General features: G+C 38.8%; 1 protein-coding gene across 3 annotated transcripts in view; it reads left to right on the top strand.

The window, feature by feature from the left end:
* LOC120523630 (probable ubiquitin carboxyl-terminal hydrolase FAF-X) overlaps positions 1 to 22911 on the top strand; it is a 377796-nt gene that overhangs the window by 186247 nt on the left and 168638 nt on the right. For all 3 annotated transcript variants that reach the window (XM_039745106.1, XM_039745107.1, XM_039745108.1), the window contains exons 11-12: positions 3587 to 3691; positions 15537 to 15743. In XM_039745106.1, the coding sequence (XP_039601040.1) occupies positions 3587 to 3691; positions 15537 to 15743 (312 nt within the window). The remainder of the gene's footprint in view (positions 1 to 3586; positions 3692 to 15536; positions 15744 to 22911) is intronic.

The raw sequence follows: 22911 nt of genomic DNA on the forward strand, positions 1-22911 counted from the left end.
GTGTTTCAGATGCTCATGCATAGTGGTAGTGCTGCCGTGAAAGAAAGCTCCGCTTTGCATAATCTGCATTCAACTTTTTTTTTTTTTTGGTGATGTGCTCCCACACTTTAGAAAGTTTCTGTCTCAATTTGTTTAATCTCCTTCCCTCCTCTATCCAGTGCCATTGCAACCACGTTTATTTTCCTCTACATTCTTCTTCTCCTCAGACGTTCTTCTTCATTGGCAGGACTGTGTGCAGTCTTGATGGATGATCTTTAATCCATGCAGTCTTTAATCCATGATGGATGGATTAAAAGCCAAAAGTCCTTCCGGAGAACCCTAAATCCAAAGAGGACTGTTTTATTTATGTTAGGTAGAATGCCCAGAGGAGACTGGGCAGTCTAATGGTCTGGAATCCCTACACTTTTTTTTTTTTCTCCAGCCGTCTGGAGTTTTTTTTTCTTTCCACCCTAGCCATTGGACCTTACTCTTATTCTATGTTAATTAATGTTGACTTATTTTATTTTTCTATTCTTCGTTATTTAAAGCACTTTGAGCTACTTTTTGTATGAAAATGTGCTATATAAATAAAAGTTGTTGACAAACAATAACAAACGATACTGCACCCAGACATTCATGTAGTGCATTGCAGTTACAAAAATCAATGTGATTCTTTGTGACTGCAGCCTCTATTGAAGGTTCTGTTTATGATGTGTCGACACTTTTTTGTAGTCTGTCGTCGATTACATCGACTAATTGTTGCAGCCCTAGTGAGTATCAGTTGACGTTAATGAATGCTTTGCCATTTATTTTAACAAAAAAAAGTTGAGATATGAGTTTGTTAATTGTTAAGTTCTATATCTTATTTATGCACTCCTATTCATGGTATTAAGTTCTGCATCCCTATTGGGAATAGTACAGCCGAGATTTCAAGTGAGTGGGATTTTTGGGGGAGTGTGTGCCGTGTGGCAAGGTGTTGAATAAAACATTGTGGCTAACGTCAAATGTGTTGTATCATTGTTTACATTTAAGAAACTTATCATCTTGAATGCAATATATGTTGCTCTAAAGTCCCAATCTACTTTCCTGCATTAATGCCGCCATCACAGAAGTATAAATTACCTTATACTGCACTGAAACAACCCCATACCATGAATGATCCTGGGTTTTAGTCTTGTTGTTGATAAGTCTGGATTGTCCTTTTCACCTGTGTTCTGGAGCACACAGCGTCAATTTCTTCCAAAAATGATCTTGAATACTGGTTTGTCTGAACACAATACACATTTCCACTGTGTGATGGTCAATCCCAGGTGCCCCCGTGCCCAGAGAAGTCAACACTGTTTCTGTACATGGTTAACATTAGGCTTAAGTTTTGCGCAGTAAAGTTTTTAAAGTGACGTTTGTGTGTATTGTTTGACAAAGGTTTGCCAAAGTAAATTCCTTGCCCATATGGTTATATCCGCTACTGATGAATGACAGTTCTTGATGCAGTGCCATCTGAGGGATCAGAGATTAGCGGTGTTCAGCTTAGGTTTGTGCCTAATAATTTTCTCACACATTTGCTGACAAACTGGAGAAGCTCTGTCGATCTTTGCTCTTCAATGACACAGCCTTTTGTGGACACTGCTTTCATATCAAATCATGATTAAAATCACCTGTTGACATTAACTGTTTAAAATCACGTCATTATTTAATTGTTTTACCTCATTACTGGCCCTAATGTGTCCTTTTCACCAATTTTTTTTTTAAATATGTTGCAAGCCTGAAATGCTGGAATGGGTGTATATTAACAAATGCAATGAAGTTGAACAGACAAAACATGAAAGAGCTTGGTTTCATACTGTCCACAACTAAATAAAAGTCAAAGTAAATTTAAGAATCGTGCCCTAACCCATTTTCCATACTGTTCCAACTTTTTCTGATTTGGGGTGGTATGTTACACAATGAATGACATCAGGTCTTTAGGCAAAATGTAATATTTGAGACAGGGAACCCAAGCGAACATACAGTGAAGATTTTACATCATTTCTTTCTTTTTTGAAGAACCAAATTTATCCAACACACTGATCACCAATTCAAAAAACATTTGCCCTCATAATTTTACTATGACAAATACTTTGGGCTACACCTTTAATAACAATAATAATAAACAAGTGCTTCTTAATATTTGATTCCAGTCTTTCACATCTATGTTGAGGAATTTATCTGTCTTTTTTGCAGGACTAATTTAATTCAGACACATTGGTAGGTTTGCCAGCCTGAAGTGCTTGTTTCAGGTCCTGCCAAAGCATCTCTGTTGAAGTCAAGTTTGACTAAGCCACTGCAAAACTTTCATTTTGTCTCTTCTAGACATTTCCGTTGTAACTGGATTTTGTGGTTTGAGTAAATTATTACTGCCTTTCCCAATTATGGTTCAACTCCAGGTCATAGACAGATTACCAGTATGTTCTTAAGGAGAATGTCTGGTTAAGTGCATAATTTAGTGGGTCCTTTAAAAATGGCAAGTTTTCCTGGTCCAGTGCCAGCTAAACATCCCTTCACAATCATACTACCACCCCTATGTTTTATTATGGCCGTGATGTTTTCATTGTCTAAACCATCACTAGCTTTGCGCTTGACACAGGGCCTGTGTTTTCCAAAGAGTTCTACTTTTGAATTATCTGTCCATTGAACATTATTCCTAAAAGGTATCATCCAAGTGTTTCTTTTTAGTTGCAAGTCGAGCATGGTTGTGATTCTTGGATAATGGAGATTTGTGCCTTGCTGCACTTCAGTGAATCCAAATGTACTCAGTCTTTTTTTTTTTAATATCATGGAATCATGAACAGTGACTTTACCTGAGGCGACAAAGCTGTTCAATCATAATGCCAAACAGTTTCATTATGAGGTGTAAACTGCATCCCAAAAGTGAAGCTGTGCCCCAATGTCCAAAAGGATATGATAGTATGATATTTTTCAAAAAGATGTTTCCCTTCAGTGCGTAATGTAGGTACATTTAGCACATATGCTATTTCTTAAACATGTGTGGTGTGCACTGGTAAGTTTGTAATATTTTCAGCAGTAATTTTTTTGTATATAAATAAGGGCGCTTGCAAAATGTTTGTTTTCAAAAATCTTGATGCTGAGAATGGTAATGACAAGTTCCTAGTGGCTGCCAAGAATTTGTCACACAAAAGGCTTTGACATTCAAATTATACAATATATTGAACTGCGTTTTCCATTGTCAGCTGATATTTAGGGGTGATTTTGATAACTTACCATGCTTACCATGCATTTACTATCATTACATTTGCTATCATTATATAATTCTTTTGCATATTTTTATGTTTTTAAGTATACAGATTACTTCAGGGACAAACTTAATAATATAGCAATGGCCTTATTGATTTTAAATTGTAATTCGTGTAATGTGCATGCAGTAATAAAATATGTTGGATTGTTTTTATAAGTTTAAATTTCATTCCAAGGAGGGGAGAGTATGAGACACTTTGCAGCTGATGAAGGACAATAATAAATATAGTTTGAAACAACTGCTGCTGTTTTTATTTTGCAAGTTAAACAATGTATTAATTTTTGTTTTAATGTAACTTTCTACTGGTGATTGTAGGCGGGTAAGCATGAAGCAATTGTCAAAAACGTCCATGACCTCCTTGCAAAACTAGCTTGGGATTTTTCTCCTGAACAGCTAGATCACCTATTTGATTGTTTCAAGGTAAGAGATTTTTTTTATTATTAATGATGCATATTTTAATCAAGGTTATTTTATTATATTGTTTAAGCAATTGGGCATGCTCATGTGTCAACAAGATACAAATAAACATGCAAAGTGTACAGGTATTTTACAATGGTTGCTCTGCATAAGTTTACATTTTAAAAACTGATTTTTGTCCAGTTTGATAAGAAAAATAATCCATACTGAATTTAAAGTTATAAAGAGAAGGCCAAAACATGTATAAGTCTCAGAAAATGCAGTGCTGAATATTTATTTAAAGGTGATTTTACAGAATCAGTTTTACTATAGCTATTGCTGGAAAAATTCCACAGACACAACTGATTTAATGTTGGTATCATTTAATCACTTGGTTGTTGCATTTTTATGATAATTTGTATATCTTTTTTGTATTGCCACAGTAACCAGCAAATAGGTGAATTGAGTACAGAGGAAATCAGCAAAAAATGTATAGCAATTTATCAGTTGGCTACCCATGATAACCTGCATCTTATGTAATTTCTAATTATTTCAAAATATCTGACGCTGTTGCACAAATATTTTTCAAGTTTACAAGCAACACCTTTCCTTGAGTGGGTATTTTATTCCTAATCACAATTCAGAGTAACCTTGTTCTGTGAGTGAGTTCCATTTGTCTCATTCTTTTTTTTTTTCAGTTTTTCAATTATTATTTAAGACCGTAAAACTCATACAGTAACATAGTTGAACATAAGACACAAACAGTACCCTCCATAATGTTTGGGCAATGATACATTTTTCCTTAATTTACATTTCTGTACCACAGTTTAAAATTAAGTGATTAAAGTGCACATTACAGACTTTAATGTAAGAGTATTTGTATACATTTCAGTTACACCTTATTGAAATGAAAACACTTTTTATACATGGTCCCTCCCATTTCAGGGCACCATAATGTTTGGGACATAACAATGATAGGTATTTTAAAGCAGCCATATTTAGTACTTTGTTGCATATTCATTGCATTCAATGATTGCTCGACGTCTGCAATTCATAGACATCACCAGGTGCTATCTACTTGTCTCTCTCTTTCTTTTTTTAATATTTTATTGAATTTATTAAAAGCAAGTAACATTCCATACTAGCAAGTCAAACTTGACAAAACGAAGTTCAAATCAATCCCCACCCATGAGAAAGTGAGCAAGTACAACTTTGAGTAGAAAAATAGGGTGAGAAAATCTTTTCCCCTAATTTAAATGCTTATTTTAAAATGTTATTGATTAAATCCTGCCAGGTTTAAAAAAAAAAAAAAGTTTTGACCAGATCCACTAATTAAGAATTAGATTTTTCTTTCCAATTTTGAATAGTATATAACATCAATTGCCCACTGACTTAGGTCGGTTAGGATTCTTCTATTTGAAGAAGATAAGTCTACGTGCCAATCGTGAAGTAAAAGCAAGTACAGTTTGTTTATTTGTCTGAAAGGCATTTAAAGATTTTGGTCCAGAATGATATTAATTTTGGTGCATGCCCAAAACATATGGCCCAATGAGGCTGGAGCTCAATTGCAACATTCACATGTTGGATCTTGCCCTGGAAACATTTTGGACAATTTTAAACGAGTTAGATGCGCTCAATAAAAGATTTTAAGTTGAATAATTGTATGGTTTGCACATATGGAGCTAGAGTGAATTACGTGCACAGCTGCCTTCCATTCCTTTTCTGAAATGTTGAGTAAGAGGTCCTTTTCCCCATTGTACTGTGGGATCTTTGAAAGGGAGGGACTTTAAAATGTTTTTATATATTACAGAAATTCTGTCTTGAGTCCTCAAGACTGATCAATATTTTTTCTGGAATAGAATTAGGTGGGAGGTGAGGAAAATTGGGCAGATTTTGTTTAGCAAAATTTTTAATTTGGAAGATTGTGTTGATGGAAAGTTAAATTTGGAGTGTAATTGTTAGTAGGATGCAAAGACATTATCTATGTACAAATTTCTAAGTGATTTAATCCCATATGTTTTCCAAACATTAAAAACTATGTACATTTTGAAAGGGCTGGATGCAGATTAACGTCCTACCCAGGACGGATTAATTGCAGGTCAAGTGCCTTGCTCTAGATCCCAAAGGAATAGAGTCACTGCTTGCATTTGTGGGACAAAACAGAAATCTTAATGATTGGCAAACATGTAAATTGTGAGGGTATTAGAAATAAAGTTGATCTCTTTGAGGTTTAAAAGTCAAATGCAGAGGTAAAGAATTTAGGTGTAATCACTGACTTTGGCGTAAACTTTCAGTCACATATTAACCAGATTACTAGGACTGAGGTTATGATTGAATCTAACTTCCTTAAAAATGATTTGTTAGTGTATGTGGGAATGCTTTGAAATAAATAAAGAAGCTTAGGTAGGATATTCATCTTGAACATGTTAATTCTTCCAGCTAAAGTAAGGTGAAGGGTTGACCATCTATGTAAGTCTTGCTGAAGCTTTTCCAAGCAGACAGCAAAAGTTAAACTCATCTGCGATGATAAAAGGGAAGGTGTCCAATCTAATATTGTGTGCTATAGAGTTTACTGGAAAGAGCACACTTAAATTCAAAATTATTTCTGGGTCTAGAAATCTTTAGAAATTCTGCTAGTGCTGTTAGGACTTCAGGCACAGTGTTTTGTGTATCTGATGCATATAGTACCATATCATCTGCATATAGTTATATTTTCTGTTCAAGTCCTTATCTGATAAATTCCTTTATCTCCTAAGCATTTTGAAACTGAACTGCCAGTGTGTCAGTGGCGACTGTAAATAGCTGTGGTGACAGGGGATTGAGAAAGTGCTTCCTTCTGTAATATCAAAAGACCAAACTGGATTTATTAAAGGCAGACACTTAGCTACCATTCTTCGACTCCTGTTTAATGTAATATACTCGCCCACAAAATCTAACACCCTGGAGATATTATCGTTGGATGCAGAAAAAGCATTTGATATGGTTGAATACCTTTTCACTACACTGGAGAAATTTAGGTTTGGTCTGAATATATGTGCATGGATCAAACTACTAAATACTAGTCCAGGTGCTTCAGTTTCTATTAACAACATTATTTCAGAATACTTCAAATTAGAATGTGGTACTAGAAAATGATACCCCCTGTCACCACTGCTGTTTGCAATTGGATTTAATTCAGGTGACTGGCTTGGCCATTAAATTCCATTTTTTAACTTTGAAAAACTTTTTTCTGTTGCCATGACAGTATGTTTAATATCATTATCTTGTAGGCGGAAACACCATCCAATGAGTTTGGAAGCATTAGTTCTGTACACTTCAGAATTCATTGTGCAACTTCTATTAGCAGTTTCACCATCAATGAAGATAAGTGTGCTTGCTCCTTTGGCAGCCATACATGCCCAAGTCATGACAACCCCACCACCATGTTTAACAGATGAGGAGGTATTCCTTATATCAGGGGTCCTCAATCATGGACCTGGAGGGCTGCAGTGGCTAGGGGTTTTCATTCCAGCCAGTGTCCCAATTAGAACTCAGTCCTTGCTGATGATGAACGTTGGTGTTTAACTCTATGCCTTGTTAGTGCCTTTCTTCATCAAAGACAAAGTTTAGTTACTTTGTAGATCAGAGGTCCTCAATTACAGTCCTGGAGGTCTGCTGTTGCTGCAGGTTTTCTCTTTAACCAGTTTCTTAATTAGAACCCTTTTAATCACTAATAAAGCAATACATTTTTGGGCTTAATTTTAGTTATTTTGGCTGTTACCATTCAGAACCCTTAATTGCCTATTTTAGATTTTAGCAGCTGTGTTTTAAGTTTTAATTATTGCCTGTTTTCTTAATCAGACATTAGTTAATAATGAGATGCAGATAACCAATAAACCAGCAGCTCTCTAGCTAATGAAGTATCTGTGATTAAAAATGTTTAGAAATGAATGAGAGGAGAATTGGGATGACTATTAAGTTTAAATCTGTTCTGGTCCACAAAACAAATGGATAATGTTCTCACAGAAGGAAACTCTACAGTGCAATTGAAATTGCTCTTGGATGAATGCAAGCATTAACAAGCTAAATATTAGAACATTAGAACACTCTAGACGAGAACAGGCCATTCAGCCCAACTAAGCTTGCCAGTCCTATTCACTTATGTCTTCCATGAAAACATCAAGTTGAGTTTTGAAAGTCCCTAATGTCTTACTGTCTACCACACTACTTGGTAGCTTATTCCAAGTGTCTATCGTTCTTTGTGTAAAGAAAAACTTCCTCATTTTTGTGCAAAATTTACCCTTAACAAGTTTCCAGTTGTGTCCCTGTGTTCTTGATGAACTCATTTTAAAATAACACTAGCCAACCCGCGGCGTACCATACGCTGCATAATCAGACCGGTTTTTTAATGATTTTTAAGCACAGGGAGAAAATTTACATTTGAAAAATTGGTAATGTAATAAATCAGCAAGAAAAGCAACATTGTAACAATGCACGGAACGAAGCAACACACAATCGTCCGTGACTGAAAACTGTCGGACCGTCCTCGTGCCTTCTCCTGCCAGATGGAGGGATGGGGGAGCACGGCGCGGAGTGTGGAACGGGAGGAGAGAAGAAGGACGTCCATTCAGCTCCATCCGTCATGCTAGTCTGCTGATTTCTCGTTCAGTATGCACTGCCCGCTCATGTGCCCACCTCCAACTCGTCACTTGAGTTGTTGGCTGCTTTTCTATATATAATCCACCAAGACACCCGACCACGGTAGTAGCGAGGTGGTAGGGGGGTGTGTTCAAAAGTTTGGGACGCAACCAGTGGGAGCGTATGAGTCGCACTTAGTGGGAATTCCATGGTTTGCAGCCCGAATGGGGTTCAACGGCTTACCCACGCCGGGTAGACACACGCTGTCATGCAGTTGTCTAAGGGTTTAAGGATACAACAGAAAGTGAATGAAAAGATGGAACTCTACTTTTTAAAGACTGCTTACTTCATTGTGTTTTAACCTCCGTTGTAAAGGAATGTTTTAAGGACCCCATGGGAGACCCCTCGGTTTTGGCTGCTTTTCTATATATAATCCACCAAGATACCCGACCATGGTAGGAGAGAGGTGTGCACAAAGGGTAGGGACGTAATGAGTGGGAGCATATGAGTCACACTTAGTGGGAATTCCACGGCTTGCAGCCCGAATGGGGTTCAATGGCTTACCCATGCTTCTCTGCGCTGAGTAGACACACGGTCAATCTCATGCATAATTATTTATTGAATGCTAAACACTTCTGTAAAGACACGGATGTCTAAAACGGGTTGGTGTGAGAATACAATAGTAAGTGAATGAAAAGTTGGAACTCTGGAGAGAGCAAAATACAACACAATAGTGAACCCGCGGCATAACAAACACCGTGTGGCTCAGACGTGCATGTGGACTCTTTCCACAGACGAAAGGGAGTAACTGGGTTACACTATGTCGCGTGTAAAACAGTTTGCTCTGGTGCACGCGTCGTGCGTCGTAACCGAAAAGTCGGTTTTTAAAGACTGCTTACTTCATTGTGCTTTAACCTCAGTTGTAAATGATTGTTTTATGGATCCCATGGGATACCCTTCGCAAACCGTTTCACACACTGCATATGGCGATTCATCTCCACGAGAAACATGCTTCTATGAACAGTCAACGTAGCTCGGAGGTGCATGACATGCACATGACATTAACCTGACCTGCACTGCATGTGGCCTCTACGACAGACGAATATAAATGACGCCATTTTTTCTGTGGGGTCGCGTCCGAGTTGGTGGCCCTGCGAGTTGTCGTCGTATCCAGTGGTCTTGGAGTAGGTGGGCGTGGCTCCTTCCTGTGTGCGCCATAGGTGTCTCGCTTGTCGGCAGCTTAGTGAAATCCACGCCCCTTCCGGCGTGCTTTCCATGGTTGCCTTGCTTTAGTGAATTATATATATATATATATATATATATATATATATATATCTATATATATATCTACAGGGTGGGCCATTTATATGGATACACCTTAATAAAATGGGAATGGTTGCTGATATTAACTTCCTGTTTGTGTCACATTAGTATATGTGTCGGGGGAAACTTTTCAAGATGGGTGGTGACCATGGTGGCCATTTTGAAGTCGGCCATTTTGGATCCAACTTTTGTTTTTTCAATAGGAAGAGGGTCATGTGACACATCGAACTTATTGGGAATTTCACAAGAAAATAAATGGTGTGCTTGGTTTTAACGTAACTTTATTCTTTCATGAGTTATTTACAAGTTTCTGACCATTTATAAAATGTGTTCAATGTGCTGCCCATTGTGTTGGTTTGTCAATGCAACCCTCTTCTCCCACTCTTCACACACTGATAGCAACACCGCAGGAGAAATGCTAGCACAGGCTTCCAGTATCCGTAGTTTCAGGTGCTGCACATCTCGTATCTTAACAGCATAGACAATTGCCTTCAGATGACCCCAAAGATAAAAGTCTAAGGGGATCAGATCGGGAGACCTTGGGGGCCATTCAACTGGCCCACGACGATGACCAATCCACTTTCCAGGAAACTGTTCATCTAGGAATGCTCGGACCTGACACCCATAATGTGGTGGTGCACCATCTTGCTGGAAAAATTCAGGGAACGTGCCAGCTTCAGTGCATAAAGAGGGAAACACATCATCATGTAGCAATTTCGCATATCCAGTGGCCTTGAGGTTTCCATTGATGAAGAATGGCCCCACTTTGTACCCCATATGCCACACCATACCATCAATTTGTTTGTTCCAACAGTCTTGGAGGGATCTATCCAATGTGGGTTAGTGTCAGACCAATAGCAATGGTTTTGTTTGTTAACTTCACCATTCACATAAAAGTTTGCCTCATCACTGAACAAAATCTTCTGCGTAAACTGAGGGTCCTGTTCCAATTTTTGTTTTGCCCATTCTGCAAATTCAGTGCTCCGATCTGGGTCATCCTCGTTGAGATGCTGCAGTAGCTGGAGTTTGTAAGGGTGCCTTTTTTGAGTAGCTAATATCTGCCGAAGGGATGTTCGACTAATGCCACTCTCCAGTGACATGCGGCGAGTGCTACGCTGTGGGCTTTTGCTGAATGAAGCTAGGACAGCCACTGATGTTTCTTCATTAGTGACAGTTTTCATGCGTCCACATTTTGGCAAATCCAACACTGAACCAGTTTCACGAAACTTAGCAAGCAGTTTGCTAACTGTAGCGTGGGAGATGGGTGGTCTCGTAGGGTGTCCTGCATTGAAATCTGCTGCAATGACCCGTTTACTGCGTTCACCAGACATCAACACAGTTTCTATCCGCTCCTCACGTGTTAACCTCTGCGACATGTCAATGGCTGTAAACAAAGAGAAACTTGTAAATAACTCCTGAAAGAATAAAGTTACGTTAAAACCAAGCACACCATTGTTTTTCTTGTGAAATTCCCAATACGTTTGATGTGTCACATGAGCCTCTTCCTATTGAAAAAACAAAAGTTGGATCCAAAATGTCCGACTTCAAAATGGCCACCATGGTCTCCACCCATCTTGAAAAGTTTTCCCCCTCACATATACTAATGTGCCACAAACAGGAAGTTAATATCACCAACCATTCCCATTTTATTAAGGTGTATCCATATAAATGGCCCACCCTGTAGATTCTTGATCCACTGTACTAATTCCCTTCATAATTTTAAACACTTCAATCATGTCACCTTCTTTTGCTGAAACTGTAAAGGCTCAGCTCTTTTAATCTTTCCTCATAATTCGACCCCTGTAGCCCTGGGATCAGCCTAGTTGCTCTTCTCTGGACCTTTTCTAGCGCTGCTATGTCCTTTTGTAGCCTGTTGAACAAAACTGCACACAGTACTCAAGATGAGGCCTCACCAGTGCATTATAAAGGTTGAGCGTAACCTCCTTGGACTTGTACTCCACACATGGTGCTATATATCCTAACATTCTGTTAGCCTTCTTAATGGCTTCTGAAAACTGTCGGGAAGTTGATAGCTTAGAGTCCACTATGACTCCTAAATCCTTCTCATAAGGTGTACTCTCGATTTTTCGGACCGCCCATTGTGTATTCAAACCTAACATTTTAACTTCCTATGTGTAATACTTTACATTTACTGACATTAAATTGCATCTGCCACAAATCTGTCCAATTCTGTATGTTATCCAAGTCCTTCTGTAATGATATAACGGATTCCAAATTATCTGCTAGTTCACCTATCTTGGTATCATCTGCAAACTTAACCAGCTTGTTTCTTATATTCCTGTCTAAATAATTTATATATATGTATTAAAAATAGCAGCGGCCCTAGCACTGACCCCTGTGGAACACCACTCTTAACATCGGCCAGTTCTGATGAGGTTCCTCGCACCATCACCCTCTGCTTCCTGTGTCTGAGCCAATTCTGTATCCATCTAAAAACATCACCCTGAACTCCCACTTCTTTTAATATGATGCCTAACCTCTCATGTGACACCTTATCAGATGCTTTCTGAAAGTCCAGATAAATAATATCATAAGCTCCACTTTGATCGTATCCTTTTGTTGCCTCCTCATAGAATTCCAGCATGTTAGTAAAACACAACCTCCCTTTTCTGATCCATGCTGATTGTTCAGAGTAACTCCTGTCCTTGCCAGATGTTGCTCAATCTTATCCTTAATAATTCCTTCCATCAATTTTCCTTTGATGCATGTTAACCTTACTGGCCTATAGTTTCTTGGATCTGCTCTGTCACCCTTTTTATATAACTGGATGATATTTGCCATTTTCCAGTCCTTCGGAATCTCTCCAGTGCACAGTGACTTCCTAAAAATATGTGTCAAGGGTTTATATATGTACTCACTAGCCTCCTTAAGAACACAAGGATAAATATTATCTGGTTCTGGTGATTTGTTTGATTTCTTCTTATTTAATCTGATCAGCACTTCTCCCTCTACAATTTCCAAATCCCTCAGTACCTCCTTAGTAGTCGCGTTTACCTCTGGGAGGTTATCCACTCAGTTGTGAACACCTCAGAAATATGTAGGGCATCTGCTGTTTCACTGTCTGTATCTTTTAATTCCCCTTTACTATTCCTGATGCACTTGACCTCCTCCTTGACTGTTCTTTTACTACTAAAATGCTGAAAAAATCTCTTAGGGTCTTCTTTCGCCTTACCTGCTATATTCCTCTCCAGCTGTCTTTTAGCCTCCCTGATATCCTTCTTAATGGTTGCCCTCATGTTCTCATACGCTCTACGATTCACTTTGTAGTCATTAGTCTATACTCCTTATAAAGCAGTTTTTTCCTTTGCAACTTCTTTTTTAAATCATTATTAATCCACCGTGGAGTTTTTTTTTAGTTTCCTATTAATTCCAAATTTAGGTATGTATCTGTCCTGCATTACATGTAAAACATTTTTAAACCTGTTCCACTGCTCCTCGACTGTCTCCACTAAGATGGGGCTCATCATTCAACTGAAGAGGTCATACATTTAAACCCTGTTTGGCATAAACGGCAACCCCACCTCCTTTTCTGTTCTGTCTATCCTTCCTAAAAAATGTGTATTCCTCTATGTTAAACTCATCCCCATCTTTGTTATTTAGCCAGGTTTCCGTTATTGCTATCATATCATAATTATGCTCTGCTACATACAACTCCAACTCACTTACCTTATTTTTGATACTTCTAGCATTAAGAAAAGCTATTTTTATTGTGTTATTCCTTCTACATTTAAATGTTTGCTTAGAATTTGCATTACTATGCATTTTTATTTCTACAACATTGTTTGTTCTTCCATGTCTAGATCTAAACCCGGCCTGTCCTAAACTCCCTGCGCCCCCCCATTCCCTAGTTTAAACAATCCTTGACTAGCCTACACGCAATATATTGGTGCCCCTCCAGTTCAGATGTAACCCGTCATGGCAGAACAGGTTCCATCTGTTCAAAAAAGAATCCCAATGCCCCATAAACCTATACCCTTCTACTCTGCACCAAGATTTGAGCCACACGTTAAGCCTTCTAATCTCCTCAGTCTTACCTGGACTGGCGTGTGGCACAGGCAAAACTTTAGAGAAGACTACCTTGTCAGTTCTGCTCCTCAGCTTGGCACCTAACTCATTGAATTTGGATCGCAGAACTGACAGACTACCCTTATGTATGTCATTTGTTCCAACATGGACAATGACAACTTGATCCACCCCCGCTCTGGCCAAGAACCTATCCACCCTTCCAGGGAGGTCTCTCACCTATGCTCCCAGAAGGCAAAACACCGTGCAAGACTCTCTCTCTCTCTCTCTCTCTCTCTCTCTGGAGCACACCTGCGCTTCAGTCCCCCTCATGATCGAGTCCCCAATTATCACTACCTCTCTCTTTTTGGGAGCTGGTTTTGAGGTGGCCCGTTGGGGCTTCTCATCCCTGCCTATCACCTCAGAAATTATCAGAGACACCGTTCAGCTCCACAAGGACATGATGACAGTTTGACACTTCTAATTCTGGGGTTGATGCCCCTGGCCACCTTGGGGGGGAGCACAGTATCTTTCTAAAGGACACCTAGGCCAAGTCTGCCAATTCTCTGTTACAACGCAGGTCAGCCAACTGCTCCTCCAGTTCAGCGACTCTAAGCTCGAGGTGCTGGATCAACTGGCATCTCTTGCAGATGTAGCCCTCATAGACAACTGGCTCTTCCAAATCATCATCTAAAAAGTCCAACATAAAAACAGTACTTCTGATTCTGGATTCTGTCTGGCCACACTGTCATAAAGCCTAGATTGATTGGAGTGTTGGTGGTGATGGTTGTCCTTCTGGAAGCTTCTCCCAGCTCAGCCAGAGTGACTGTCGGTGCTTGGTAACCTTCCTTACCATGACCCTTATTCTAAAATTGCTCAGTTTAAGTGGGTGGCCAGCTCTAGGAGGAGTTGTAGTTGTTCCAAACAACTTCCATTTTGTGAAGTCATCTTTACTCTTGGGAGCTTTCAGTGCTGCAGGAATTTCTGTAGCCTTTCCCAGATCTGTTCCTCAACATAATCCTCTCTCTAAGACAAACTGGCATTTTCTTTGACATCATGACTTGGTGTTTGCTCAGATACACATTGTGAGTTGTGGGACCTTATATAGACTGGTGTGTATCTTTCCTAATCATGTTCAGTCAATTGAATTAATCGAAAATGGATTACAAGCAAGGTGTAGAAACATTTCCGTAATTATCAATAGAATAGGATGAGTGAAATGCCAGTGCCACAGCAATGGGTCAGAATACTTTAGGGGTAAGGATTGATTTGTTTTCAGTGCTATTTTTGTAAAAATTGATCTATTTGTATGGAATGATTAAAAAAAAAATACTTGTGTCAATGTTATATTTTGTTTTTTTATTTTTGAATAAATTTGCAACCATTCCTTGAGGTGTTGCCTGTGTTGTTGGGAAAAATATTAATGATTTTAACACAAGGCTGAAACACAGCAAAACGCATCTGTATGTTTCCTGAATCCACTGTACTTTTTCAGTCCTGAAGTAGCTGAATATCGGTTTTCACTATATTTGTATACATAGATACTAAAAGCAATTTATGTTCTAAATTAATTTGCCCTTGAGTTAAAAGCCGACAATACTGTCTTGTAAGCCTTGCCTTGATAAAATGGTATGTATCGTGTGAAATGCAAAGTTTTGAAATCAGAATTTTTACTTGACAAATTCTAAAGAAAGGATCCTAACGTTCTTTTTCTCTAGTATTTCTTTAATAGTATGAGTTCTTCATTCTCCTGTAGTTTTTTTGTGTTTTGCTGCCTTTTTACTGTTCAGTACAGTTACAGAAATTAGTATATAAATGAAATATAAAGGGAATGTTACAAAATTTGTGAAGTTTTAGTAAAGTGTAGAATCAAGTCGTAACTTTAAACTTTTTTTTTTTATTTAAGGCAAGCTGGACAAATGCTAGCAAAAAACAACGGGAGAAGCTTCTGGAATTGATACGTCGACTTGCTGAAGATGACAAAGATGGAGTAATGGCCCATAAAGTATTAAATCTTCTATGGAATTTGGCCCATAGTGATGATGTACCTGTTGACATCATGGACCAAGCTCTTAGTGCTCACATCAAAATTCTGGATTATAGTTGTTCACAGGTTAGTATGCAGTGATTTAATAAATAGGTAGGTTTATACAGAGGTGAAAGGTATAAAGCATTTGTGTTGCTCTGTTAAATTAAAATTTGAATATGTTGTTGTTGGTTTTCAAATCTTGTTTAAAGAGAGTTAATTCCTTCGCACCACTCCATCAACGTTTTTTTGTTTTGTAAATGTGTCGATCAGCTCAAGCAGCCTGTTATGCCATTCCCGAAATACAATACAATACAATTTACTTTTTGTATACCCCAAAATCACACAAGAAGTGCTGCAGTGGGCTTTAACACTAGAATTACCAGAGCCTACGAAAAAACTCGTAATTCCGTCCCACCTTAAACTGCTTCTTAAATCCCTTCACACCTCTCCGCCAGCGCCCTTTGTTTTCTAAATGTGCTGATAAAGAGAAGCTAGGATTAGCCGGCTATTCCATCCCCCCACCAATTTAGAACGTGCACGAACTTCTCTCAGCTCATGCCTTGACTGAGTATCTGGGAGTGAAGTGGAGTTTTAGAGTGGAAATAATAGATCGTTGTTTGGAACACACGCATTTCATGTCTGTTCCGTTTCTACAGTAATCTGTGTCAACACATTGTTAAAACAGAAACGTTTTTTATATTCTAGTAGTAGATGACAAAATGTAGGCATAAACTATATAATGTATGAAACCTGAAGTCCAAATAGCAAAGAAACATTTTCACAAGAATAACACAATTGCGCTTTTATTCAAAAATATAACTGCAGAAACAAAAAGCCGCCTTGACATGCGACATTGACACCAGTTTACTGTAACTGTCTCCGTGGTTCAATAAACTCAGCCCCCGCTTGGGAATCAAGAGGTCACGAGTTCGATCCTGCGCCCCTCCGTTTTGAGAAGTAAACTGCTCCTATTCTTACTGTTTTAGAATAAAAGCATACATTTGATTTCAGTCTGTAACAGCCGATGCAATTTATGATCTCTGTAAAGGTTAGCTTTCTTTTTTATTTATTCACTTTTCATTCTCTCAGTCGCGTTCAGAATCAATCCATACAACCCCATCTGACATGGCTGTTTTCACTAAAGACGCGCTATAGCTCTGCAGTGTACCACGATGCACACTAACGCCAAACCCCGGGTTCTGACACACAAACGCTGGCGAAGCTGCCTTCTTCGTATCTCACCGTCACTTGATTTTCTTTTTATTCAGTTTTATTGAGTGTTCCTGCCAGTCCCCGCATGTTGCTGTATGCTGTTTCTTTTGTACTCCAGGACATGCAGAGGAAAGAATGGTAAAGACCAGTAACTTCGGCGCTATATGCAATCATCAGACACTCCCCATCTGCCCGTGTCGTTCAAACACAGGAACATATATTGGTGTAAAAGTATAACAAAAGTGCACTTTTATTCAAGTGCACTTTTTCCATCGCCTTTTCCTGTAAGAAGCAGTGTACACACTTCTCACTATGCTGTGGTTTCTATTACACACCTGAAAGAAAGAGACAATATATGTGAAAATATAATCGCACTAATGCAATATTATTTGAAAACGAACAGCGTCAGATCGGGTGTGAATTTATGCAGGAACTGGAAATTCTCTGATGCGGGACCTTCAGCCAGGGAAGAAAGTACAGTGTCAGGTGCTCATTCAGTGTAATAGAAAGCATAGCACAGAGAGGTGTGTACACGGCAACAAGTACACGTGTCATAAATGTAGGAAGGACGGTCCTTGGGTGTGTGGGAACTGTTAATATTTGAATGTGATGATTTTATATAGCACGGAATGAAAATCTGCACCACTTAGCATTGCACCATGCAAGCTGTCGTATCAATCGCCTACTGTAACTTGCTTTCTTTTTTCTTGGTTATACAGGTAGTTTTGAATAAAAGTGCACTTGTTTTGTTTGCGAAATGAAGTGTCTGCGTGCAGTTTTCGTGGCATTACACGTGTATTTTTTGAGCATGCCCGTTTGAGCATGCTAAAACACAGGAACATAAGTTGGTGTAAAAGTATAACAAAACAACGGGCAGATGGGGAGTGTCTGATGATTGCATATAAGCGCCGAAGTTACTGGTCTTTACCATTCTTTCCTCTGCATGTCCTGGAGTACAAAAGAAACAGCATACAGCAACATGCAGGGACTGGCAGGAACACTCAATAAAACTGAATAAAAATAAAATCAAGTGACGGTGAGATACGAGGAAGACAGCTTCGCCAGCGTTTGTGTCAAAACCCTGGGTGGGTTTATGTTAGTATGCATCGTGGTACACTGCAGAGCTATAGCGCGTCTTTAGTGAAAACAGCCGTGTCAGATGGGTTTGTATGGATTGAATCTGAACGCGACTGAGAGAATGAAAAGTGAATAAAAAAAAAAGCTAACCTTTACAAGGATCATAAATTGCACTGGCTTTTATTCTAAAACAGTAAGAATAAGAGCAGTTTACTTCTCAAAACGGAGGGGCGCAGGATCGAACTCGTGACCCCTTAATTCCCAAGCGGGGGCTGAGTCTATTGAACCACAGAGGCAGTTACAATAAATTGGTGTCAATGTCACATGTTAAGGCGGCTTTTTGTTTCCGCAGTTATATTTTTGAATAAAAGTGCAATTGTGTTATTCTTGTGAAAATGTTTCTTTGCTATTTGGACTTCAGGCTTCATACATTATATAGTTTATGCCTACATTTTGTCATCTACTACTAGAATATAAAAAACGTTTCTGTTTTAACAATGTGTTGAAACAGATTACTGTAGAAACTGAACAGACATGAAATGCGTGTGTTCCAAATAACGATCTATTATTTCCACTCTAAAACTCCACTTCACTCCCAGATACTCAGTCAAGGCATGAGCTGAGAGAAGTTCGTGCACGTTCTAAATTGGTGGGGGGATGGAATAGCCGGCTGCTCTAGCTTCTCTTTATCAGCACATTTAGAAGACAAAGGCTGGACGGAGAGGTGTGAAGGGATTTAAGAAGCAGTTTAAGGTGGGACGGAATTACGAGTTTTTTCGTAGGCTCTGGTAATTCTAGTGTTAACAAGCTCTGCCTCTTGACAGCCCCCCAGCCTTGATTCTCTAAGAAGACAAGTAAAACTCCCAAAACAACCCATTGTAGGGAAAAAATGGAAGAAACCTTGGGAAAGGCAATTCAAGGAGAGTCCCCTTTCCCGGTATGTTGGGCGTGCAGTGGTTGTCAAAAAGAAGGGGGTCAATACAATACAGTACAATACACAGAACAGAACAAATCCTCAATACAGTATAAAAATAAAAATTTTAGAAGTATGGAATAGAATTTAACATTAGATGATATCACATAATATGATTTGGATTTGTTTAGAGTCCTGGAGACCTCATTCATCAAGCTGCCTCCCCCATTTGGCCATTCCACAGCTGAAATAGCGCTAATCCGATGAAAGGACCCCTCTTTCCCATGATTCCTGCGATCCTCCATCAGGGATGACTTTACCTTAGGCAGGCAAAACAACTTGGCAGGTGGGCCGTGGCACCAAGTGCCACATTTGAGTACCGAGAAGAGAAACAGAATAGGTGAGGGTTATTATCACATTATAACTATCATTTTACTTATGTTTTAGTGCTAATGACAGTCTGTACAGTTATTCATCAGCTCTTGTCAGGATATGCTAAACTGAAGTAGTGAGTCTTAAGCCGGGATTTAAAGCTGAGACCGAAGGGGCACCTATTATAGTTGCTTGCAGACCATTCCACAGTTTAGAGGCCCTGTAACTAAAAGCTCAACCTCCCACTGTTATTTTATTAATCCTTGGAATCATAAGCAGACCGGCATCTTGAGATCTTAATGTGTGCCCTGGTTTGTAAGTCATGATAAGTTCAGACAAGTAAGCTGGACCTTGGACATTTAATGCTTTATATGTTAAAAGGAGGATTTTGAAATCTGCCGTAAACTTAACTGGGAGTCAGTGTAAGGATTTAAGAACTGGAGTTATGTGTTCGTATTTTCTTGTTCTTGTAATAATTCTTGCAGCAGCATTTTGGATTAACTGGAGGCTGTATAAAGAACAGTTTGAACATCCAGTGAACACCGCATTGCAGTAGTCAATCCTACTAGAAATAAATGCATGAATTAATTTCTCAGAATCCTGTTTATTTAGAAAGTGCCTTAATTTCCCAACATTTTTAAGATGGAAGAAACATGATTTGGACAACTTTGTAATATGCTTTAAATGACACGCTAGAGTCAAAGATAACTCCTAGATTGCGTTCTAATTTAGTAAAATTAATGGGGATTCCAACTGAGTTAAATGATGACGAATATTGTTGTGATCAGCGTCATTCCCTCCAACAATTAACATCTCTGTTTTATCTGTATTTAAAGACAAGTAGTTCTCATCCATCCACTCCTTTAATTCACTAACACAACTAATTAAAGACAACATCAGAGAAACTTCATTTGATCTAAATGAAAGGTATAACTGGGTGTCATCTGCATACAAGTGAAAATTAACATTATGTTTCCTAATGATAGATCCCAGTGTAAGCATGTATAGTGAAAACAGTAAAGGTCCCAGTACTGAGACCTGCGGGGACACCCTGTGTATAATGATGGAGTACTGTCAACACATTTCTGTACATTTTGAAATCGATTTCATACATTAGAACTAAACCAAGCGAGCACAATGCCTGTAAGCCCAACATCATTTTCTAGCCTGTGCAGTGAAATAGAATGGTCAGTGGTGTCAAATGCTGCACTTAAGTCTTAACATCATAATTACAGTGGAGTTTCCTTCATCAGAGGATATCAGAATGTCGTTTACAACCCGCGTTGTACTATGACCAGTGCGGAAACCAGACTGGAATTTCTCAAATAAATTGTAATGTGCAAAGTGTGACTGAAGCTGATTGGCAACTACTTTTTCTAGTAATTTAGAGAGAAAGGGTAAATTTGAGATAGGCCTATAAATTATTTAGTGTGGGTCTAGTTCTGACTTTTTAATAATGGTTTAATGACTGACACTTTTAGTGCATAAGGTACTGTGCCATGCAATAATGAACTACTGATAATGATGTTCTTGCAGCGCATATTCTAAACAATTGAACTTTTTACTAGTTTTGTTTGCACTGGGTCTAGGGAACAAGTAGTGGGCTTCATTTTAGAAATTAAAGTTAAGACTTCCTGTACAATTACAGGAGTAAAATTACTGTGCTTAATGCAATGTGAGATGGGGTCTGCTAAGCTAGTATTTGGTTTGTACTGTGATGCTGAGATCTGGGATCTTATATTTTTAATTTTCTCATTGAAGAAGTTCATAAAGTCTGTACTGCTAATATCTGTTGGTATTTTGCACTGTAGATCTGAATTTCCATTTGTTAATTTAGCCACTGTTCTAAACAGTACCCGAGGATTTTTATTATTGCTATTATTGTAGAATAGTATTCTGAGCGAGCTTTAAAGAGAGCTTTTTTATATTTTTTAACAGTTCCTGTCCATGCAGTTTGAAAGACGTAGCTTTGTTGTTTTCCATCTGCGCTCCAGTTTTCAACAGTCTAATTTAAGAGCTTGAGTGTTTTCATTAAACCAGGGAGAGTTTCTATGTGCTTTGATCACTTTTGTTTTAAGGGGAGCCACTGTGTCCAGAGCATCTCTCAAGGTCACATTTTAATGTGATGTTAGCTGAGCTAAATTGTTTTCTACGTTTACATTTGACATTAACTGATCTAAATGGTTTTCCACAGTTACACTCGACTTACTCAAAGTATCTACAGTAATCCCTCGCTATATCGTGCTTTGACTTTCACAGCTTCACTCTATCGCGGATTTTATATGTAAGCATATCTAAATATATAACGCGAATTTGTCGCTGCTTTGCGGATTTCTGCGGACAATGGGTCTTTTAATTTATAGTACGTGCTTCCTCAGTTTGTTTGCCCAGTTGATTTCATATAAGGAACACTATTGGCGGATGGCTGAGGGCTGAGAAGCTAACCAATCAGAGCATGCAGTTAAGTTCCTGTGTGCTGACTGGCTCAGCGATGAAGCACCGAATTCGATTCCGCGCCGTTAGCCAGGAAGTCTCGTCTCACTCATTCAGCATCAACATGTTTCGCTGTATAAAGAGTTAACTTTTGTGCTCTTTTGTGTTTATCTTTGTGCGTAGTCATGCCCTTCGTTATGGCTCCAAAACGATCTGCTCCTGCTACTGCTTCAGGGGCCGTGCCCAAGCACCAACGGAAGATGCTAACGATTGTCGGAAAGGTAAAATTTTTGAATATGTTGAAGGAAGGGAAAAGCTACACTGCTGTAGGATGCCATTACGGCATCAATGAGTCCACGATTCTTTTTATTTAAAAAGGAGAAAAAGAATATAAGATCTACGGTCGCAGTGTCCTTTTAACCAGGGCTCAAAATGATTTGTAACTGGACGTAATAAGGCAGTAGTTCGGATGGAATCTGCTTTAGGAATCTGGATTGAAGACTGCCAGAAGAACAACGGCGGTACTACACAGTCGCCTGAAGAGGCTCCTTTAGAAGGGCTGTAACGCTCTCCTTTGTTGTGCAGTAAAATTAAACTCATTGTTATCGGACAAGTCGTCGTGTCATTGTTGGTGAGTAACCATAATTAATTTTCTACTTACAGTACTTAGTACATGTACGTATGTTTAGTGTCACTGTACACACATTTACTGTATACAATTTTTCTTGCATTGTATGTATTTATTGCTGGTGGCCTGTCTATCGTAATGTCTATAACATATGTGATACTGGTGATGCTCAATTTTTTTTAGGTTTTACTGTATATAAACAGTGTGTTTACATACATAATTTCAATTAATCTTACCTAATATCTATTAGAATACAAAGGGTTTATGCTGTATAACTGTGCGGAGAATTTTTATAAACAGTGTGGGAGAGTTTATAAGGACTTAAAATATATAAAAATAACCATACAAACATATGGTTTCTACTTTGCGGATTTTAACTTATCGTTGGGGTGTGGTGTTTTGGGTCCACAGCTCGTTGAGCAAAGGCCATTCATTTTAAATAATCACCGCACCCGAGGCGGCTTCGGGGGGTTTGCGATGTTGTAGCGAGCCGCGGGGCAGTCGTCGATGTGGGCGTTTCTCACCGTGTGCACAGGTGGGGAACTGCCCACATTCGTGATTGCTCCCATGGCTAATGCTACAGCTGTGATGGCCCCTCACGTTTTAAAAAGAAGCGC

Source organism: Polypterus senegalus, chromosome 2 (assembly GCF_016835505.1).
Source record: "Polypterus senegalus isolate Bchr_013 chromosome 2, ASM1683550v1, whole genome shotgun sequence".
Lineage (NCBI taxonomy): Eukaryota > Metazoa > Chordata > Cladistia > Polypteriformes > Polypteridae > Polypterus > Polypterus senegalus.